Below are 20,119 nucleotides of genomic sequence, written 5' to 3'. Positions count from 1 at the left end.
GACAGTGGTTTTAACCCTCCGTCACTCTATTGAAAATGTGATAAAATGTTTTGCCTTTACTTAAACTTTAATTAATGAGAAAGCCCTGAAGACAATGGGCAGACTGGCAGCTATCAGGAAGTAAACTATTGCCCAAATAGCCTATCTATACAAGAATGGTGTACAGAAAGCCATCTGTCAATTTATAGCACAACAACCCCTGAAGAGGTATGGCTTAACAACCTCCCATTTGGCCTATTGTAATATGATGGCCGGGTGGTACCTTCGTCGTTTTGGGTGGACATCCATGCGGCAGTCTGTCACTGTGTTCACCAGACACTGTACCAGCCCGGTGCACCAAGTGATTGCTGTGACCAATCACTGCAGATCACATGACAATTCTAAACAATAAATGGCTTCCTTTCATGTCATTCATTGTGTATAATTGTGTTGCTAGCTGTGATTGGTCACAGTGATCACATGGTACAGACAGGGTCAATCAGAGCCCACCTGTACCATGTGATTAGCTGTGGTCAATCACAACTAATCACAACAATACTTACTGAATGAATCAGTGTCTTTCAGTAAAATGCTTGCTTCCTGGTCACAGGTTGTTAAAAAAAATAGTAAAATTTTTTTTATAAATAATAATAAAAAAAAATTTAACTTTTTTTTTGTACTACAACCTGATCACCATCACGACAGTTATATGATGACACTGTACTGCACTGGTAACAGTATGTTGAAAAAAAATTTTGACAAAAAATTACAACTTAAAAAAACTTGAAGAAAACATTTTTTTTTCAAACTTTTCAGTCTTTCATTTATTTAGCAAAAAGTAAAAAAAACCCAGTGGTGCATAAATACTACAAAAAGAAATCTCTATTTTTGTGAAAAATGATAAAAATTTTGTTTGGGAACGGTGTTTCATGACCGCACAATTGTTATTCAAAGCGTGACAGCACTGAATGCTGAAAATTGGCCTGGACAGGAAGGGGGTGAAAGTGCCGTTACTGAAGCTGTCAAACAGCAGAATGCTGTTCTCATATAAGCTAAGTGTAGGACATTTCAAAATAGGTTACATTGTCTGCTGAAAGTGTAACTTTCAATTTTTAGAGGCAAAATTTAGTAAATAAAGCATAAATCCATGCATCCAGTTTCTGGCAGGTAGTGGGGTAATGCTGTGGGGAATGTTTCCATAGTACACATTAATACAAATTGATCATTGTGTGCATATCACTGTGTATCTGAGTATTACTGCTAAGCATGTACAACTGTTTATAGGTACTAAAATACTAGATAAAAATGTCTAATAAAGGGACTACTGAGTATATGTTTTCGAAGTCTATTTTACCTCCTCCACATGAAGCTGAACAAGGAAAAAAATCAGTTTCTCTCCAGCGATGTATTATAGGCTGATAGAAAATAAATTGTACAACACTATCTGCAGCACCAGTGTAACGCACCTGGAAAAGGAATAATTCATTGTTAATGACTGTACTGTACATTATCTTCATCTTATTTCATCTCATTATTACAACTCCGTTCACATTCCAAGATTTTAAGCAGTTTATTTAGAAGTAAATTAATACACATTGAAAAACACATAAAGATCATTTTATTCAAAACTGATAATTGCGTTATGTGAATAATTCCCCCCCTCCCTTCTGTCTGTTTTGCAATGCAACCAGATGCATTTCAATCAACATTCTGTTTTCGCCATAAGGAAAAATAAATAAAACATACAGCTATGGGAGTGAACCCACATTATAATTATGTGTCAAAACTCCACTGTTGGAGCCTCCTGGAGATAAATTAATTTGTTTAGTGTTTCAGTATACCCAAACCTAACTAGAAAATGGCAATTAACCTCCCTAGTGGTCTGATTATGTCCATATTTCTGTGCTCAAAGCGGTACATTTTTTTTGAATGGAAATATGTATTTTTTTTATTGTAGGCCTGTAATTTTTAGGAATAACTCACTTAAATCTGTCCGAACAAGAGTCTAGTAAACATCCCATATGTATGTTAAAATTTGTAATACGTATTACATTTAAAATACGTATGTTAAAATTTAAAACATGAAATCATAAATTATAATTTAATAAATAATCATAAAAATAATAATATAATAATAAATTTAATTCATTAATATAATCAAACCAAAAACACTGAAATTTTAAATATAGCGCCAAGTTCACACATCACTGAGCAAAGTCGTAAAATCGTTTTCAGTGTCTGATGACGAATTTCCCCACGAGTCATTATCACTCAATTCTGCAAGTGGTTCTGATTTACTATCGCTGTTCTCTAGCTGGTCTAAAACTGCTTTTGACCTAAAAAGACACTTTTTGGACGCCATGGACATTTCTCAGTTTCAAGGCAGTAAGAACAGTAAAAATGCAGGAAGGGCACAGGACAAAGCATTAGGGACAAAATGTATGTGAAATGGTTTGATACAGTAATGTTTTACTATGTGATTTTAGTGTATTTAGTGAATGTCACTTTTTCTCATTTTCAAATTTCCCGCCAGTTCCGTCCCCTGTACGTCCCGACGCTCGCAGGGGACAGAACCCAGATGACAGATGCCGGTATCTGCCGGAGGACATTGCCGAGGACACTGCAGGAGGGACATCGCGGGAGCGCAGAACAAGGTAAGTGAAGAACAGATCCTGGAGCAGCACCGCATGGTAAGCCCGAGTATAGCTCGGGGTTACCGCTTTTGGTACTGAAACTTTATCCCGAGCTACACTCAGGAATACCTCCAGGGAGGATACAGCAGTATTAAAGATAAAAACAAACATTTATTATATTGCAGCTTGCCACTTCTTAGATGTGATGACTGCATTCGTTTTCTTCTTTTTTCGGCTTGCTTTCTTCTATTTTCAACTGGTGATCTGACCAGTATGTCTGTTGTTTTTCAAAGAATAAGCTCTACTTCAGATGTGTCAAGTTACAGGCATGAGATAAACCATTTACCACTGGCAGGGGTACTTACAATGGTCAGCTTTTATGTGTAAAAAGCTTTTATCCCAAAAGGAAAAATGCTGTTTGCTGGAACTGTTTAAAAAATATTAGCTGGTGTTTGGCTTCAATTTGTTAGTCTATTTAACTCTGCTAGTACATCTAACACCCCCTTCCCCCTAGACCAGTGGTTCTCAACCTGTGGGTCGCGACCCCTTTGGGGGTCGAACGACCCTTTCACAGGGGTCCCCTAAGACCATCAGAAAACACATATTTCTGATGTGTAAAGAGCAGCTACTGTGTAGAAAGCAGCTGCTGTGTTAAAAGCAGCTACTCTGTTAAAAGCAGCTACTGTGTAGAAAGCAGCAGTATTGGAGGTAAAACATCACTCATGAATTATAATTACTGGGTAAATAATTATAGGGTTGGGGGTCACCACAACATGAGGAACTGTATTAAAGGGTCACGGCATTAGGAAGGTTGAAAACCACTGCCCTAGACTGACAATGCTGCTGTCCAAAATGTGCCACCTGTGCTCCTTCATCCAGAGTGGGGGCACTTAGGGCCAGTGCTAGACTATTTTGCATCCTAGGCAAGACCAGTTATTTGTACCCCCCCCCAAAAAAACCCCCCCTCAAATAACACTTCAAATTAAAAATCCTTGTCAGCGTTAACTCCATGTGGAGATTCACTGGGGAGCTGGGATGAAGTGATGTTGCTCACAGCAGGGCTTGCACGGCCCCTCATTGGTTGAATACCTCTTTTTCACAGATTGGCTGAGGTTTGCAGCAGACGGCTTTGTCTCAAACTAATATAATTCAATCCTGTCTGGGGACAGTGACACCAGGACCCAGAAGTGACGTTTTGCATATTGCTTCTGGGTAATTAACACAAAGGGGAGATCAGTGAACAGGTGTTCGCTGATCTCCCTCCCTTCTACCAGTGGCACCCACCATGCAGGTCCCAGGTCCGCTGATGGGTACGCAGAGCCTGGGAAGCATGGCAGGGCACATGGGGGTGTGGAAGTGATCTGGATACTGCACAGTTATTGGATCATTTCCACCTCCCAGTCAGATTTATGCACACTCAATGAGATGCTTTCTGTTAGTTCTTATTTACATTTGTGTTAGAAGGACATTAAAGTGTTACTAAACCCAGGATCCTGCATTCACTATATCTGGTCTCCCACAGTAGATAGAACATGGAAATGCAATTATGTTAGTAAATATAAACTGCTAAATACCTTTTCGCATCAGCAGTTAGAGCAGTCTTGTGACTTATATCAGTGTCCAGCCGAGCACTGGTTAAAGCTTGTAGGGGGAGTTTTCATTCTCCTCTCACCGTCCTATGAGGTTGCAGGACCCCTGACCCTCTGTCTGGATAGTGCTGATTGGCCCTGTGCTGATCACATGTACTCTCACAAGTAAAAAAAACGTTCTAGAAATACACACTGAACTGAGCATTTGCAGCTTGCCCCCCAATGCTGTGTTCTATCAGGAGATGAGTTGGGGACAATGGAAGAAGGGTAGGATCAGAGAAGACAGGATTGAACATCCTTTTTACACAGTGCAGAGGATTAACCCCTTAGGTTCCACAGTGAGTATAACAAACAAGATTTACTGCATTTACAGATTTATTTTATTGTTGTGGCTTTCGTAACACCTTACAATGTGTGGCTGAGCCACACTTTTATCATCCACCAACCACTCCCCATTATGCTGCCATGGCAATGTCACTATAGTACAGCAGCAGGGGGTTTTACACAGCACCCCACCACCACTGCAATACTACGGTGGCAGTTCCTTTGCAGCATAATGGGAAGTGGTTGGGGAACAGTAAAAGTGTGGCTCACCTGCACATCTTTAATGTCCCTCAAGCAAAAGTGTAATGAAGAACTAACATGAAGAATGCAACTTAAAAGGCGAAACTAATATATGAGATAGACTCATTACATGCAAAGCAAGACAGTTCAAGCCGTGTTTTGTCATAATTGTGATGATTATGGCTTACAGCTCATGAAAACCCCAAATCCACAATCTCAGAAAATTAGAATATTACATGCAATCAATAAAACAAGGATTGTACATAGAACAATATCAGACCTCTGAAAAGTATAAGCATGCATATGTACTCAGTACTTGGTTTGGGCCCCTTTTGCAGCAATTACTGCCTCAATGCGGCGTGGCATGGAAGCTATCAGCCTGTGGCACTGCTGAGGTGTTATGGAAGACCAGGATGCTTCAATAGTGGCTTCCAGCTCTTCTGCATTGTTCAGTCTCATGTCTCTAATCTTTCTCTTGGCAATGCCCCACAGATTCTCTATGGGGGTCAGGTCAGGCGAGTTTGCTGGCCAATCAAGCACAGCAATCCCATGGTCATTGAACCAGGTTTTGGTGCTTTTGGCAGTGTGGGCAGGTGCCAAGTCCTGCTGGAAAATGAAGTCAGTATCCCCATAAAGCTCGTCTGCGGAAGGAAGCATGAAGTGCTCCAAAATCTCCTGGTAGACGGCTGCATTGACCCTGGACTTAATGAAGCACAGTGGACCAACACCAGCAGATGACATGGCTCCCCAAATCAACACAGACTGTGGAAACTTCACACTGGACTTCAAGCATCTTGCAGTGTGTGCCTCTCCATTCTTCCTCCATACTCTGGGTCCTTGATTTCCAACTGAGATGCAAACGTTGTTCTCATCAAAAAAGAGGACTTTGGACCACTGAGCAACAGACCAGGTCTGTTTTTCTTTAGCCCAGGTAAGATGCTTCTGCCGTTGTTTGTTGTTCAGGAGTGGCTTGACAAGAGGAATACGACATTTGAAGCCCATGTCCAGGATCCTTCTCTGTGTGTGGTGGCTCTTGATGCACTGACTCCAGCCTCAGTCCACTCGTTGTGAAAGTCCCCAACACTTTTGAATGGCCTTTTCTTGACAATCCTCTCCAGGCTGCGGTCATCCCTGTTGTTTGTGCACCTTTTTCTTCCACACTTTTCCCTTCCACATAACTTTCTATTAATGTGCTTTGATACAGCACTTTGGGAACATACAACTTCTTTTGCAATTACCTTTTGAGGCTTTCTCTCCTTATGGAGGGTGTCAATGATGGTTTTCTGCACAACTGTCAGGGTAGCAGTCTTTCCCATGATTGTGATTCCTACTGAACCAGACTGAGAGACCATTTAAAGGCTCAGGAACCCTTTGCAGGTGTTATGGCTTAATTAGCTGATTAGAGTGGGACACTTTGAGCCTAGAATATTGCACCTTTTCACAATATTCTAATTTTCTGAGATTGTGGATTTGAGGTTTTCATGAGCTGTAAACCATAATCATCACAATTATGACAAATCACGGCTTGAACTATCTTGCTTTGAATATAATCAGTCTATCTCATATATTAGTTTCACCTTTTAAGTTGCATTACTGAAATAAATGAACGTTTGCACGATATTCTACTTTTTGTGAGTTTCACCTATATGTGATCGTCATCATTATCATGATGATGATCACACAGTACAGAAGGTGCTGTATGTCTGTATAGAGCGCATGGCTGTATCTCTGTGCCTCAGAAAACAGAAATTGTGAGCTTGCCTGTGCACCAGGTTCCCACTGCTGACTGTGCCCTCAGGCACCTCTCTGTTCAATCACCTCCCGCCACTGGGCTACAACCTTGCCTTCCACCCTCCTCAGGAAGGAAAAATCACCTCTCAAGTAAAAGGCTGCGAGCTGATCAGCATTGCAAAATGCAGCGCAAGCTTAGCCGCCTGTGTCCGAAATTTAAAAAAACGGTCATTCTCTGCTCCTCACCTCCTGAGCCCCTCTGGTGAACTGAAGGGGCCCAGGGAAAATATAATCAATGTTACAGCAGGGCCAGCTGTACTGCTCATGGCTGAGCCCCAGGCAGCGGCTGCCTACTTTGCCTAGTGGTAGCACCGGCCCTGGGGGCACTACAATACAGGAGGTGTGTTACTGGGTAGATCCCTAGGTGAAAAAAAGCCTAAAATAGAAAACGAATGCAGCCACCACATCTAATGATTGGCAAGCTGCAATATATTACATTTTTAGTTATGGTTTTAAATCCGCTTTAAAGGAGGCCTTTAGCTGTCTAGACCAGTGATTTATTTCAAAGGGACCCAAAGCCCACATTCAAATCAGCCCCTCACTATAATCCAGATATCCCAGCTGTATGAAGCTTCACAGCAGTGCTAGGATATGGCCTTCTAGCAGGCAAGTCTGCCAAGGTGTGCTTCCACCCCTCGTCCAAGATTTATAATTTAACAGAAATATGAACAAATACAATTTTTAAAAGTTTACTTACAAATGAAAGAAAAAACTAAGGGAAAGGATCCAGAAGTTTATACAAAAACGAAACGGTAAAGTAAAATTTTAGATACAAATTTTGGGATTAACAACAACCAATAAGTGTTAGCTATACATTTTATTTTGCAGTTTGTTTCTTTTTTAAAGACACTAAAATTATGTTTTTGGCACAAAGCATTGTTTTCAGTTTCAGTTTTTACATAAAGCTATAAAAAATCAGCAAAAAAAAAAATTGCTTAGGATAGGAAGAGGTGAAGAAGATAATTAAAACAAAATTAAGCTACAGCTAAATAGAAGCAACTTGGGGTTTCTAAATTGTGTTAAAGAACAAAAAAACTTTTTCACACACTCAATAATAATGAATGAAAGATACAGCCATTTCTTTTATTCATAAGCAGGACTGCACTGTCAATCCAACAGCTCATCCTATAGATTACAGTGTATTCTATATCCTGATGCAGAGTGGAAAGCTGTCACTGACAGCAGAGCTGCACTAAATACACCATCCACCCTCTTTCTGTGCACAGTGCATCCAAAAAGTATTCACAGCACTTAACTTTTGCCACATTTGTTATGTTACAGCCTTATTCCAAAATTGGTTAAATTCATTTTTCCCTCAACATTCTACAAACAATACCCCATAATGACAACGTGAAAGAAGTTTGTTTTGAAATCTTTGCAATTTATCAAAAATAAAAAAACGAAAAAAAAAACCACATGTACAGTTGTGTTCAAAATAATAGCAGTGTGTTGAAAAAAGTGAATAAAGCTCAAAATCCTTCTAATAGCTTTTATTTCCATACACATAGATGCATTGGGAACACTACACATTCTATTCCAAATCAAAACATGAAGAAAAATATATCAAATTTGTGTTGTTCCTCTAAAAAAAAATAGACACTGGTGTGTTTGGGGTCATTGTCTTGTTGGAACACCCATTTCAAGGGCATTTCCTCTTCAGCATAAGGCAGCATGACCTCTTCAAGTATTCTGATGTATTCAAACTGATCCATGATCCCTGGTATGTGATAAATAGGCCCAACACCGTAGTATGAGAAACATCCCCATATCATGATGCTTGCGCAACCATGCTTCACTGTCTTCACAGTGTACTGTGGCTTGAATTCAGTGTTTGGGGGTCGTCTGACAAACTGTCTCCGGCCACTAGACCCAAAAAGAACAATCTTACTTTCATCAGTCCACAAAATGTTGCGTCATTTCTCTTTAGGCCAGTCAATGTGCTCTTTGGCAAATTGTAACCTCTTCAGCACATGTCTTTTTTTCAACAGTGGGACTTTGCGGGGGCTTCTTGCAGATAGTTTGGCTTCACATAGGCGTCTTCTAATTGTAACAGTACTCACAGGTAACTTTAGACCTTCTTTAATCTTCCTGGAGCTGATTGTGGGCTGAGTCCTTGCCATTTTGGCTATTCTATCCATTCGAATGGTAGTTTTTCGCTTTCTTCCACGTCTTTCAGGTTTTGGTTGACATTTTAAAGCATTTGTGATCATTTTAGCTGAGCAGCCTATCATTTTCTGCACTTCTTTATATGTTCTCCCCTCTCCAATCAACTTTTTAATCAAGGTATGCTGTTCTTCTGAACAATGTCTGAAACAACCCATTTTCCTCAGAATTTCAGAGAAAAATGCACTGTAACCAGCATATACAACATTTGCTGCCTTCCTTCCTTAAATAAGGGCAATAATTGCCACCTGTTTTTCAAAGAATGAATGACCTCACTAATAGAACTCCACACTGCTATTATTTTGAACATGCCCCTTTCCATTAGTGATTCAATTACACAGAATCAGCAGCATGCATGTCATGACTGTTGGGTCTGTTGGATTTTTATTACTCTACTACACCTGCTAGTAAATTATTTGCCATGTAGAAATATAATTTCTACCAAAAACAGTGATTGATCAGGTTAGTGATGTCTGACTGCTATTATTCTGAACACAACTGTACATAAGTATTCCCAGCCTTTGCTCAATACTTTGTTGAAGCTCCTTTAGCACCAAATACAGCCTCAAGTCCTTTTGAATATGATGCTACAAGCTTGGCACACCTATTTTTGGGCAGATTCTCCCATTCTTCTTTGCAGTACCTCTCAAGCTCCATCAGGTGCACAGCTATTTTCAGATCTCTCTAGAGATGTTCAATTGGGTTAAAGTCTGGGCTCTGGCTGGGCCACTCCAGGACATTCACAGAGTTGGCCCGTAGCCACTCTTTTGTTATGTGGGCTGTGTGCTTAGTTGTCCTGTTGAATGATGAGCCGTCGCCCCAGTCTAAGGTCCAGAGTGCCCTGGTTTTCATCAAGGATATCTCTGTACAATGCTACAATCTTTCCTTTGATCCTGACTAGACTCCTAGTTCCTGCCGCTGAAAAACATCCCCACAGCATGATGCAGCCACCACCATGCTTCACTGTAGGGATGGTATTGACCAGGTGGTGAGCGCTGCCTGGTTTCCTCCAAACATGACGCTTGGCATTCATGCAAAGAGTTCAATATTTGTTTCAGCAGACCAGAGAGTTTTGTTTCTCATGGTCTGAGAGTCCTTCAGGTGCCTTTTGGCAAACTCCAGGTGAGCTGCCATTTGCCTTTTACTGAGGCGTGGCTTCCGTCTGGCCACTTTACCATACAGGCCTGATTGATGGAGTGCTGTAGAGATGGTTGTTCTTCTGGAAGGTTCTCTTCTCTCTACAGAGAAACGGTGGAGCTCTTTCAAAGTGACCATCGGGTGCTTGGTTACCTCACTGGCTGAGGCCCTTCTTCCTTGATCACTCATTTTGGCCTGGCAGCCCGCTCTAGGAAAATTCCTGGTGGTTCCCGACTTCTTCCATTTACAGATGATGGAGGCCACTGTGCTCATTGGGACCTTCAATGCTGCAGATCCCCCAGATCTGTGCCTTGATACAATCCTGTCTCGGAGGTCTACAGACAATTCCTTGGACCTCATGGCTTGGTTTGTGCTCTGATATGCACTGTCAAGCAAAGGCTGTGAATACTTATGTACATGTGTTTTTTTTTTCATTTTTTATTTGTAATAAATTGCAAAGAGTTCAAAACAAACTTGTCACGTTGTCATTATTGGGTTTTGTTTGTAGAATGTCGAGGGGAAAAATTAATTGAATCCATTTTGGAATAAGGCTGTAACATAACAAAACGTGGCAAAAGTTAAGTGCTGTGAATACTTTCTGGATGCACTGTAATCTGCAGGACCGAGCTGTCATTGTGACTTGGTCATGCACAGTACAGGGGCATGGCTGTATGGCCTTGCCCCACAGGATACAAAGAAGTCATATAGATTGCCTGTTGGAAAATCCTGATGTAGAAAATACTATCCCATGCAACTAAACTAGTATTTTTATTTCTGAGAACGTTATCCCTATGTCAGTTCTTTACCTGTCAGTGGCTTCAATTTCTGTACAAGAATTTATTCCTTCCAAGATGTCTGGTTACAGACATCGGTTAGGAAAATGAGGTAGGAAAACATGATGGCCACGCTGCACTCATTAACTAACTGTACATACTGTAAATGTAGCATTCCTGTAAATGAGATAGGGGCATGCCAACCGTTAACGGGTGGTAATGCATGCATTGGCAGAGGAGAGGGAGGGAAGTTAGGAAAACACATTAGCCATGCCCTACCCACTCAGTAATGACCACTACATGGTCTATGAATATTAATTCAAGCTCAACTGCTACGAATTGATAGAAGGCTCAGTTTTGCAAGTTTAGTTTTGTGCACTTTCAGGTCATATCCTCCATCTGTGTTTCTGGGGACACAAAGAAGAAGCCCTCCTCTCCAACTGATTGGAAAACTCGAGAAGGATAAGACATGCATAGCGTTGGACTAAAATAGCCGTACAGCCAAAATGCTAAACATGAGACAACAGTCAATCTTATTTGCATTAGACACATCTTATACACAAAAACCCAGTGAACTGAGATTAAATGATGTAAAAATAGATAAAAGCAGGTGCCATTAGAAGATTTTTGAAAAATATATATACTGATATAAAATCAGTGCAACTGGTAATGTATTGGCTGTATTTTTTCCTTTAATATTTACAAATTTGTCATTAAAAAAAATCAATAATGACTATTGTAAAAGTACTTATTTTAAAACTTATAGTAACACACCTTCATTAATCTGCTGCTTACTATGGTGATTTCATATAATACCATGATCCATGCAGTTTAGTCAATGTATAGCTGCTATTCTTTTTTCAACATTTCCATTTTAGCACTATTTTTATCCACACAATGTTTTATAGTGTTTGTATTTCCACTTCTAAATATGAGAGTAGACGATGTAACCTTATTAACAACTACTGCTCCTTTCCTTTCCAAGAAAAAGAATCAAGCTTTCCACTTTGCCGTTTCTAGCATAGTAAGCCATTTTCTGCTCCTAGATAACAGTGACCAAGAAATTATTTGTTCCCAGGTCCTGTGGAATAGTAGGACTGTTACCTTCTGAAACTCTGTACTTACACAAGCTCAGTTTTACACCTAAAATAACAATAGTTAAAGTCCAGCCAAAAACACATTCACTTGCTATATCAATATAATGTGCAGGACAGCCTAGATATTCTGGATCTAGTGGTCCAAACGTTTATGGACTATGCTCTCTAGGGTTTCAGTCTAGTTCATAAATGATTGGCAGGCTCTCAAAAAGGCAGGGGCAAGCACATATCTATCCTTAAATTCACAAGCATCTATGGAATGTGTATGAATAACATCTGGAAAATGTAACACTGACCTCTTATTGCTGGAAAAATGAAGAAAAAAAACATGGAAAGCAATAGTATCTTAATGACCAACCAAATTAAGCACTTATGATAGCTTATCACCTATTCATTAGGAGGTCATCTGTCACACTTATTATTAAATGGCAAAGCATGTAACACACTTTTGAGCTAATTTAAGACTTGCTTCTCACATTCACAGTTATAGAGCAGGGGGCCTGTTTTTTAAGATACTAGTGAGTGGACAGCAGCCACATAAATACATTAGATCCATTAAATTCCCATTGTAAAAATCCATAATCTGTTTACTATGTTGCAGAGATCTAACCTGCTAGATAGCAAATGTCCCAGCTGTCATTACTAGAGATGGGAAGGTCTTGGGAAAAAAACAAAACATAAATTGGAAAAAAAAACATTTTTGTTCCAAAGACGGTTTTTGTTTTTTTTCCAGAAAAATGATCAATAATATATTGTATCTATGATATGGTATTCAAACTATATAACAAGAAGACATTAATGATTTCTGAGACTTTATGTAAAGACCTAAATTACTGCAAATTCTCTCAGCTGAAGACAAGCAAATCCTGGAATACAATTCAAATAACACTATTTCACAGTGCAGTTCTCAAACAAGAGAAATATGCATTTCTGCCACTAGGGGGCACTGCAAGGGAAAAGCTTCAGTTTAGTTTGCTTGTGGACTCCATTGTGGACTTCCTACAGTTGGGTGATTGTTGGGATACAGTAGATGATAGCCAGAGGAGGCCTTAATTGACAAATAGGAGTGTAAAATTGTCTGACGACAATCATGTTTTCTTTAGAACCTTTAAATGATTCCTATTAATGTTCTCCACCATCACAGCATAATGGTTACCTATAGCCTGGTCAGTAATTTGGTTTTACTTTACTTTTCCTCCTCTCAGTAAAATGGTGAGACCAATATCTAGAGTTTGGAAACATTTCCACAGTGCAATTTCTGCTGAGAGCAAAGCTGCAATTTGCAAATATTATGAGAAGTAATATTCTTTTCCAGATGCTACAAGGATGAGAACACACATCCTTGCATGCCAGAGATGCCCTAAAGACATTAAAAAATACTTTATGAAGTTAAATGATGAGAACCAGGGATTTTTTCAGGGGGAACATGTGGAAATGCAGCTCTGGCACCTCAAGCACTGAATGTATGTGATGACAGGGGGTGGTGGGGTGTGCTGGAAAGTCTGTTAAGGCTGGCTGCTGGGGGATCTATTGTTACTAGGGGGATTTCTTGTTGCAGAGGGGGTCAACTGCAGCTGGGAAGGATCCACTGTTGAGGGAGAGGGTCTATTGATGCTGGCTCCTGGGAGATCTGTTGTTGCTGGCTGGGGTCTGTTGCTGCATGGGTGGATTTCTTGTTGCTGGGGGGGGGTATTTTGTTGCAGAGGATCTATTGTTATGGGGGATCTATTGTTCCTGGCTGCAGGAATCAATTTTACTGCCTTTCTTGTTATCAGTAACAAATTATACAATTTACATAGCCAGACAAAATGATACTTGGTTCTGTGTTTTCTAAAGGAGGCGGTACTGGGAGGTGGGTCGGGGGTGGAGACAAGGGATGGTGCTCGGAGGTAGGTAGGGGGTGGAGACAAAGAGCGACTCAGAGGGAGGGAGTACCTACACCTATTCAATGAGAAAAAAAGCCCTGATGAGGACCATAATAAAAGTGCAAGTAGCTTTTCCCTCCAGAGTTCTCATTCCAGAAACACTCTCTGTACTGCTTGTAGTTCATCACAAATTTTAAAAAGCAAGTTTAGTTTATTTACTGAATAAGCTGTACTTTTATTTTAGGTATAATACATTTATATACACTACATTTCACATATCTAGTTTGCCAAAATGACTTTAAATTTGAAAACTACTCAACACTGAATTTTTTTCAACTGTATAAAAAAATTCTATTTTTTCTCAGAAAAAAAAACAGGGAAGAAAACTTTTTTTTCTCATAGCTTCAAAATTTCCAAATATTTTACAGCTCTAGTGATTACAACATAAAACGGTTTACAAAACTGGTGACTGTAACTGCCCTTTTAACATTTAATAGGTATATTTTGTCATACTGAACACAACTCAACTTATGTGGCCAGTATTTTAGGGCTTGCCACAGATGCACAAAGATCAGATGTAGGAGTTGTCCTCATTCAGCATCATTGAACAGTAGCTTAGTAGTTGGCACTTTTACCTTGCAGCGATGGAATCCCACTCAGGACACTATGTGCATGGAGTCTTCATATTCTCTCTGTGCTTGTATGGGGTTCCTCTGGATACTCCTGTTTCCCCTCACATTCCAGTGACATGCTGGTAGGTTTATTGGCTCCTCTGTAATTTGGCCCTAGTATGTCTGTATGTGTATGTATGTATGTATGTATGTATGTATATAATGACTTAAATTGTAAGCTCTTTGAGGGAAAGGGCTGATATGAATGTACGGTATGTAAAGTGCTGCCTACATTTTCGACACCATATGAATACCTTTAGGATTAATTATAATAACCTAGGGGAACTTTTCTGCATGGTGATGTTTACATTGGTAGAATATGTAGTAAATGGTAACTCTTTTTCTACAGGGAAAAGATAAAGATCCTGAACAAGCATTATTCTTTGCATGTGTAGTAATATTTTCCTGGCTTTTAACAACCAGTATAAATATTAAGTAAATAAATCTGAGTGAAGGTAACTATAAAAATGAGACTTTCAGTGCCAATTGTAAAGGGTTATTTTCCTACCTCCCTCAGGACAGGCTCTTTCCGGGTCATGCTACCCATAACAAGAACATTTCAAAGGCATTTGCACACCAAAAAAATATTACAGTGTTTTTAGATATAATTTTATACAACTCTTACTACCTGTTAATCAAACCATAATTTTGAATAACTGCCATGTCCACAAAGGATCTGGAGTGTTAAAAAAATAAAAATATTTATCTGATATAAAGACTATTAATTTATTCTTTATTTGTTTATTAGACCATTGGTTATGCTATTGTATGAACATTTGTCTTATGTACAAACATTACAGTGTTCTAAAAAGCACATTTTAAAGGTATCTGAAATATAAAAACTTTAAATGCAAATATGCAATGGAAAAAGGTCAGAGCCACACAGAGATAGCTAAAAACCCTAACTATAAGAATGAGAATTATAAAAACCATTACAGTGGTAGGTACTTATTACCAAAATTAGCAAACTAAAACTTTGAACCATTAAAGGACACCCAGCAACTGAATCCAATAAAATAGAAATAAAGGCAAAACAATTTTCATTTTGGATGAAGTCATAACATGTCAGGGTTTTTTTTTTGCCCTCTGTGTCCCACTGGGGAACTTTTCCTTTACTTCCTGTGCCAGGGAATACCTTGTGTCACCAGGGTCACTGGAACTACATACCCCGTTGGAATTTCACCTGCATTCCTGTTTAGTTGACAACCCAAAGTTTATTATTTTCCTTCACTTTTGACGATAATGGGAAACAGGACAAATAGAGAGGGTGAATCTCCCCAATGGGGGGCACAGACAACTATTACGACTTGACAGGTGTTCTAATCCCTCTCCTCTCTATTCAAAACTAAAAACAAAATCTTTGCACTTATACTGTAAGTACTGACATATCCTGGTCTGGGAAACATTTCCTACAAGTAATTCATCACATCAAAACAGAAGCTGTTGATCAACAAAATAGCAGTAATTTGAGCAGTCAGATAATTTTTCCATGATAAGCCTTTCTCCAAAGTCCAAGGTCTATCTATCAAAAAGTGGCCCACACCCATTGTAAAAAACACTACCGTCCCCAGGCAACCAGTGCTCTAACTTTGCAGATGTGCTCATGGTTTTTGTTGGGGAGTGGACTACAGTTCTAGGCTCCTCCATTTGAGGCAAATGTGTCTGTTCTGGCCTCAAGAAGAGGTGCTCTGACCAGGCCAACAACTAAGAGATATTTTAAAGCATTTAAATAGCCAAGGAGGCTGTTTTTTTTGTTGTGTTTTGAACACTATGCTGAAGCTGAACCCCTGTGTGGGACCTCTGGTGTAAGGAACCTTTACTCTTAAATAAGCGTGGGCAATGAAAGTCCTGAAACGTACTCCACTGGCTGGCCTGAAGTTCATGAAATGTGCTACTGTTGAGCTAAATCCCCCCCCCCCCAATACTATGTCACCATCATTATTTAAAATAATTATAAGCTGTGTTTAGGCAGCGAGAATAGTCAAAGCAATAACAGCCTAAATAGCAAAAAGTAAAGGTGTTTTCAAAGGTTTTTTTTGCAAACTGACAATTTTTATTTAGTATTATATTTTGCAAGAAACAATAGAAGCAGTACAGGACAATCAAATTGCCAAAGCACAAAATAGACCATCATATACTGTAGGTAAGAGAGTGAAAAAACACAGTTACAATGGATAGGTCGTGAATCAAGGTACTTAAGGCTCCATGCACACTGGGCATTTTAATAACGCTGGTAACATTAGCTGTGTAAAGTCACATTAAAAACGTGAGTTTTTCAGCATTTTTTTACCGTTTTTGTTTAGCGTTTAGAAGTGCTTTGCCGCCTTTGTGGTTTTCAGTGTTTTTTGGAGCTTTATTTGACCCCCCATTTTTTTTGGTCACGCTGGTTTGTCACGGCTTACCACTATTTACCATGGTTTGCCGCATTTTTCAACATTAGACCATTTTTAGAGCTAAAAAAACTCCTCTAGAAACCTACTAGTTTTGGGTTTTTCTCCAGCCAAAAAAATGCCCTTCCAAAAAACATTGATTACAGTCTGTGTGTACATGGACACATAGGATAACATGCTGGAGAGTTTGCTGCAGAAAAAAAACGTCAAAAGCCAAAAACAGCAGCTGTAAAAACGTCAAGTGTGCATGAGGACTAATAAAGCATCACTCATAACATTGGGGACACAGTAAGGCTTACTTCCAAGAGAAATAGTGAAAAATACTCAATCACTACTGAAGCGTGTCTGCTCCAGGATGTTCAGTCACATATCACATATGGGCAGCACAGTGGCTAAATGGTTAGCACTTCTGCCTGGCAGGTTGGTTCGAATCACAACCACGGCACCACTTGCCTGGAGTTTGCATGTTCTCCCTGTGCCTATGTGGATTTCCTCCTGGTATTCCGGTTTCCTCCCACACTCCAAAGACATGCTGGTAGGTTAATTGGATCCTGTCTAAATTGGCCCGTGTATATGTATGTATGAATGTAAGTTAGGGACTTTCGATTGTATGCCTCTTGAGGGTTAGGGACTGATGCAAATGCACAATATATATGTAAAGCGCTGTGTAAATTGACAGCGCTATATAAGTACCTCTAATAAATAATAATAAATAAACATATCAAAAGTCAGTGTACTAAATACATAAAGGCGGTAGAAGAGTACAAGAGGGTAAGAGAAAGGGAAAAAGCAGAGAGGCAGAGAAGGGGAGGGGAGAGTAGAGAGTTAGCCTGCTGCAAACACAGGCGGAGGCCACCACACATGTACAACCCAAGGTCAAGTTAATCCTGGGGAGTTTCTAGAAGGTCCCACAATTCCTAGACCGGTTATGTGTTTCCAGGGAATCACAATGTTTTTTAATTTATACAGAATTCCAGCACCACGGGTAGGCTTGTCCTATTATTACCTGATTACCAGCTAAAGGTAACGGGGTAGACTGGTGCATTACAGCAATAAGCAGGTAGGATATATTTCAGCATGCATCACAGTATTTCATTTTTAATTTGAACTCCATGAGAACGTAGCAAATGGTGTGGTTCCCTTTCATCATAACATATTTCACAGGTAGTGAACCTCTGAAATGCAGCAGCCCTATCAAGCATTACTAACAAACCTGCAAAGTTCTACCTTGTGCCTAAATCAAAATAAATATGTTTCTACTAACCACACTAATGAGGCAACAGCTGTGTAGAGACTTAACAATTCAACAACATGCACCATTCTGGGGAAAATAGGTATCTGGCTTCAATTCAAAAATGTTTCACACAAAATAATGTTAATACAGCCAAAAAAGTAATTTCAGCAATGGTCTCTGGAAACTGACCATAATGACTGACTTGTGGAATTTGGATGAAAGTCATGCTATATAAGTCCCAAAAGATGGTTGGGATATGTAGAGTTTTCACTAGAACTGTTAGATGAAAAGCTAAAAAAAGTAACTTTTATTAAATAACAGCTTGGTAATTCAGATAGTAATGGCGTAGCACAATTATGCATTAGAATATTACCATTTAATTTCATTTACAAATATTTTGCCATATTGCCACCGGTAATGCATTATACACCATGTGTCTGATGATCCCTTGATACAAAAGAAAAATGTTGGACTATGTACAATGCTTACAGCTACGTGGTTGAATGCTTTGTAAGGTCTTTATGGCCTTCTTAAAAAGCTTTCATTTTATTGTGATTCCCAAATGCTGCATTTTTTTGTTCTTGGAGTTCAAGTACAATGTATGTATTTCTTTCAGCAATATGTTTTAGATTATTTTATATAATCCAAATAACATATCTAATGGGAAACAATTCCACTCTATCTGCCAGTTCTGCACAGTCATAAATGAATGAGCATTGTGGTTACTGGTTGAGAAGCAAGGTGGTGAGCTGAGTCACAGATCCTTTATCACATAAGACATGTATTGTTGATAACTATTTTGTACTGTTTGGCATGGAATACTTTGAGCCTTACAGTCAACAGGAGGATTTTGGGGATCCTCAAAATGGACTGTTTTATACATATGTTTCCAAAAATTGTCAGTGGTACAACTTTTGAAAATGCTGCAATTATATGGTTCCTGGGGTACAATAGGACACCATTTTTATTGCACCTGTGTAGAAACTGTTTAGCTAAAGTTTATGCCCCTCACTTAGTAATTTCTGAAATCCTAAAAATTAATGACTGAAAAGCAATAGCCATTCCTTTTTAAAAAGAGAATGGTAAACTGTTTGAGGTTTATACAAACAAAAAAGCCTGGTGGCTGCATGTGTTTTTCCCAATTAGGGCTCTTGTACATAGTCGTACATTAGGTATACGGCTGTAAAGAGTAAAATACTCTTGTTGTGGTGCCCGGGAATCACAAGTGAAGAATATTTTTGCCCATTGAGATGCATGACAGAAAACATTGGGCACGGCTATATGAATGTAATCGCTGATACCAGTATTGGTTCAAATATTTCAATACATAAAATGTCTAATGTACAGCCTTATGCAAAAGCCTAACTCTTTCAGAAAATCTTGAAAAGAAAGTCATAACACATTGGGTCAATTTTACTGTAGTTTGTAACTTTATTATAAAACAACTTTTTAGGTGTCACACCATTTTTCACCATACCTTAGATATCCCTTCCTATTTATGTCCAGTTAAATGGCTGTTATTACTGGGATGTGGTATCAAGATATACCATATTGTTCTAAACTCTAGATTTCAGGATTTTAAGCTGATGGAAAGGAACCATTTATCAAAGCTTTTCACTTGACTGCTTACATTTTAGCTTGAACTATTGAGCTCTGTAATTGGAATGTTTTTTTTTCAACAGGAGTTGAGAAAAACATTTCCATGTGTAACATTTCATATTTAATTGACTAAAAAAAGGTTGGTGGTATTTTTTGCCCTACCCATTATATAGAAAGGAACAATATGCATTCCTTTTAATAATAATACCAGTGCTAAGAGCCATGAAAAACAACCTGTGATGGTGAAACTATGGGGGCTGTCATTTGTGAAATGTGGTACAGGGTCTTGGCTTTACTACTTAGTGAGTCTCTAACCTGGAATATGAACATTATAAAGAAAAAAACACAGGAGCAAGTGCTATGTCTGTACAAGCTTAAAACCAATATGGAAAGGAGAAGAAACAAAAGTTAAAGATGTTTCTGTACTTGTACTGTCCCTTCAAACATGCACATCCAGCTAGATATACAGTAGACTGATTAGCAAATTTCCATTTTTTCTCTGTAGAATGGTAACGTCTTCTGCATCTCACTTGCACCAGGCTCCAGAATAACAAAATAGTTCTGTCTGTGTATCATAACATTCGCTATAGATGTCCATGGAAATCTGACTTGCATATGAACAGGCAGTGGGAAC

The 20,119-nt window shown here is 39.1% G+C and overlaps 1 protein-coding gene across 2 annotated transcripts in view; it reads right to left on the bottom strand.

Moving 5' to 3' along the window:
• ADAMTSL1 (ADAMTS like 1) overlaps positions 1–20,119 on the bottom strand; it is a 453,013-nt gene that overhangs the window by 213,795 nt on the left and 219,099 nt on the right. For both annotated transcript variants that reach the window (XM_089693959.1, XM_089693958.1), the window contains exon 8: positions 1,334–1,445. In XM_089693959.1, the coding sequence (XP_089550085.1) occupies positions 1,334–1,445 (112 nt within the window). The remainder of the gene's footprint in view (positions 1–1,333; positions 1,446–20,119) is intronic.

The sequence above is a fragment of the Staurois parvus genome, unplaced genomic scaffold (assembly GCF_062004578.1).
Source record: "Staurois parvus isolate SC_StPar_1 unplaced genomic scaffold, SC_StPar_1.0 ptg000644l, whole genome shotgun sequence".
NCBI classification, from domain to species: domain Eukaryota; kingdom Metazoa; phylum Chordata; class Amphibia; order Anura; family Ranidae; genus Staurois; species Staurois parvus.
Note: the sequence above shows the minus strand (reverse complement) of the source record. Positions and strands in the feature narration are given on the sequence as shown.